Genomic DNA, 1974 nt, shown 5'->3' with positions numbered 1-1974 from the left:
TGAGATTTGGTGTTCATCCTAATTATCTGCTCTGAGGCCTGTGTGGAATATATTTTCTTGGATTTTCTCTAGAGTTTTTGTCCCCAGTGATATCACATGAACATAAACGGCCTTCTGTTTCTACTGTACTTGATTCACAAAGCACCAGGAGTATGGTGACTCTTTCTCTGTAGCAAGTAAGTTTATCCAGATTTTTTCATTGCTGTGAAAGTGTTACTTTACTAAGATGCTCTTTGATCTTTCTTTCTATGTAAAGTCATTAATGCAGATACAGCAATATTCATGAGAGTAGTGTATACATATAGAGATATTTTGTCTCAATATTTGGCAATCTTCTAACAAAGAAAACATTAAACTTCTTTTGAATCTGCCTGGGCTTCAGTGACACAGTAATACAAAAGATGACCAAATGATATTGCTATATCTTTTCTGTTATATTTCTCTAATATTCTAGTCTAGGAATTAAAAAAGTCTCAATGTCAGATTTGTGCAAATAATCAAAATACAATGTCATTTTTATTGTTATTTGAGAATTGTTTGACATTTATCACATAATTTTGAATTAAACAGGAGACTCTTATGCTTCAGTTGCTCACTGATTGGAACTATGGTGCCAACTGAGAGAAATGTGAGTGTGCAGATTATTTTTGCCCTTCTGGGATTCACAGACTATCCTGAGCTTCAGATCCCCCTTTTCCTGATCTTTCTCTTCATGTACATCATCACCGTGGTGGGAAACCTTGGGATGATAGTGCTTATCAATACCAATACCAAGTTCCACTCTCCCATGTACTTCTTTCTCAGCCACCTCTCCTTTGTTGACTTCTGTTACTCAACCATCATCACGCCCAAGCTGCTTGAGAACTTGATCCTGGCTGATAAAACCATCCTCTACTTCAGCTGTTTGCTGCAGTACTTCCTGTCCTGTGTGGCTGTGGTGACTGAGTCCTACTTACTGGCGGTGATGGCCTACGATCGCTTTGTGGCTATCCGTAACCCTTTGCTGTATACTGTGGCCATGTCACAGAGGCTGTGCATCCTGCTCGTAGCTGGATCATATTTCTTGGGTACATTTTCCCCCTTGATTCTCCTCTGCTATGCTCTCCAGCTAAATTTTTCTGGCTTTAATATTATCAACCATTTTTTCTGTGAATATACTGCCCTCATTGCTGTCTCTAGTTCTGATATACACATCCCCAGCCTACTACTCTTTTGTTTTGCAACCTTCAATGAAGTGAGTACACTACTAATGATTCTCACATCTTATGTATTCATTTTTGTGACAGTGTTAAAAATCAAATCGACTAGTGGACGTCGCAAAGCTTTTTCTACGTGTGCCTCTCACCTGACTGCTATCACCATATTTCATGGAACCATACTTTCCCTATACTGTGTACCCAACTCCAAAAACTCTAGGCAGGCAGTTAAAGTGGCCTCTGTCTTCTACACAGTTGTCAACCCCATGCTGAATCCTCTGATCTACAGCCTGAGAAACAAGGATGTGAAAGAGGCTGTCCAGAAATTAGTGGGGACAAAGGTCGCACTTCACTAAATCATCAAAAAGTGTATTCAATACTAGTATAAAATCAGAAAAAATGGCTGTTGCTAAGCTATGGTCCATATTTGTATGCATTCTATAGATTGTGATGAAATGTAGATTGATAAATTCAACTAAGTAGAAGCCAAAGGTGTTTACTCTTTGGAGAAAACATTGGTGAACAATGTTGATTTGAAGCATACAATTAAAAAAAAACATAAAGCACTAGAGAGCATCACAGGTTCATTGCATGGAGAATGTATTTGTAACTAACAGAGTGTTTGTAACTGACAGAGAATACATGTTTGGTTTCGTCTCATGGGCCACAATAAGTTTCTAGCTCTAAATTTCTCAGAAATGCTGTCATTGTTAAGAGAGACTTGTTATTATATTACATTATTAAACCACAAGGAAGTAACTTTACATCTTATATTCAT

At 37.8% G+C, this 1974-nt stretch overlaps 1 protein-coding gene across 1 annotated transcript; it reads left to right on the top strand.

Moving 5' to 3' along the window:
- The first annotated feature begins 607 nt into the window (after nt 1-607).
- LOC142842710 (olfactory receptor 5D14-like) lies at nt 608-1552 on the top strand. Its single transcript, XM_075959407.1, has one exon. The coding sequence runs from the start codon at nt 608-610 to the stop codon at nt 1550-1552; it is 945 nt and encodes a 314-aa protein (XP_075815522.1).
- The last annotated feature ends 422 nt before the right edge of the window (nt 1553-1974 follow it).

Source organism: Microtus pennsylvanicus, chromosome 1 (genome assembly GCF_037038515.1).
Source record: "Microtus pennsylvanicus isolate mMicPen1 chromosome 1, mMicPen1.hap1, whole genome shotgun sequence".
In the NCBI taxonomy this organism is placed as follows: domain Eukaryota; kingdom Metazoa; phylum Chordata; class Mammalia; order Rodentia; family Cricetidae; genus Microtus; species Microtus pennsylvanicus.
The sequence above is the reverse complement of the archived record's forward strand: the minus strand, read 5'-3'. Positions and strand labels throughout refer to the sequence as shown.

Bases quoted from the DNA above. Each gene is read 5' to 3' on its own strand.
- LOC142842710 (XM_075959407.1), top strand. From the start codon at position 608: ATGGTGCCAACTGAGAGAAATGTGAGTGTGCAGATTATTTTTGCCCTT.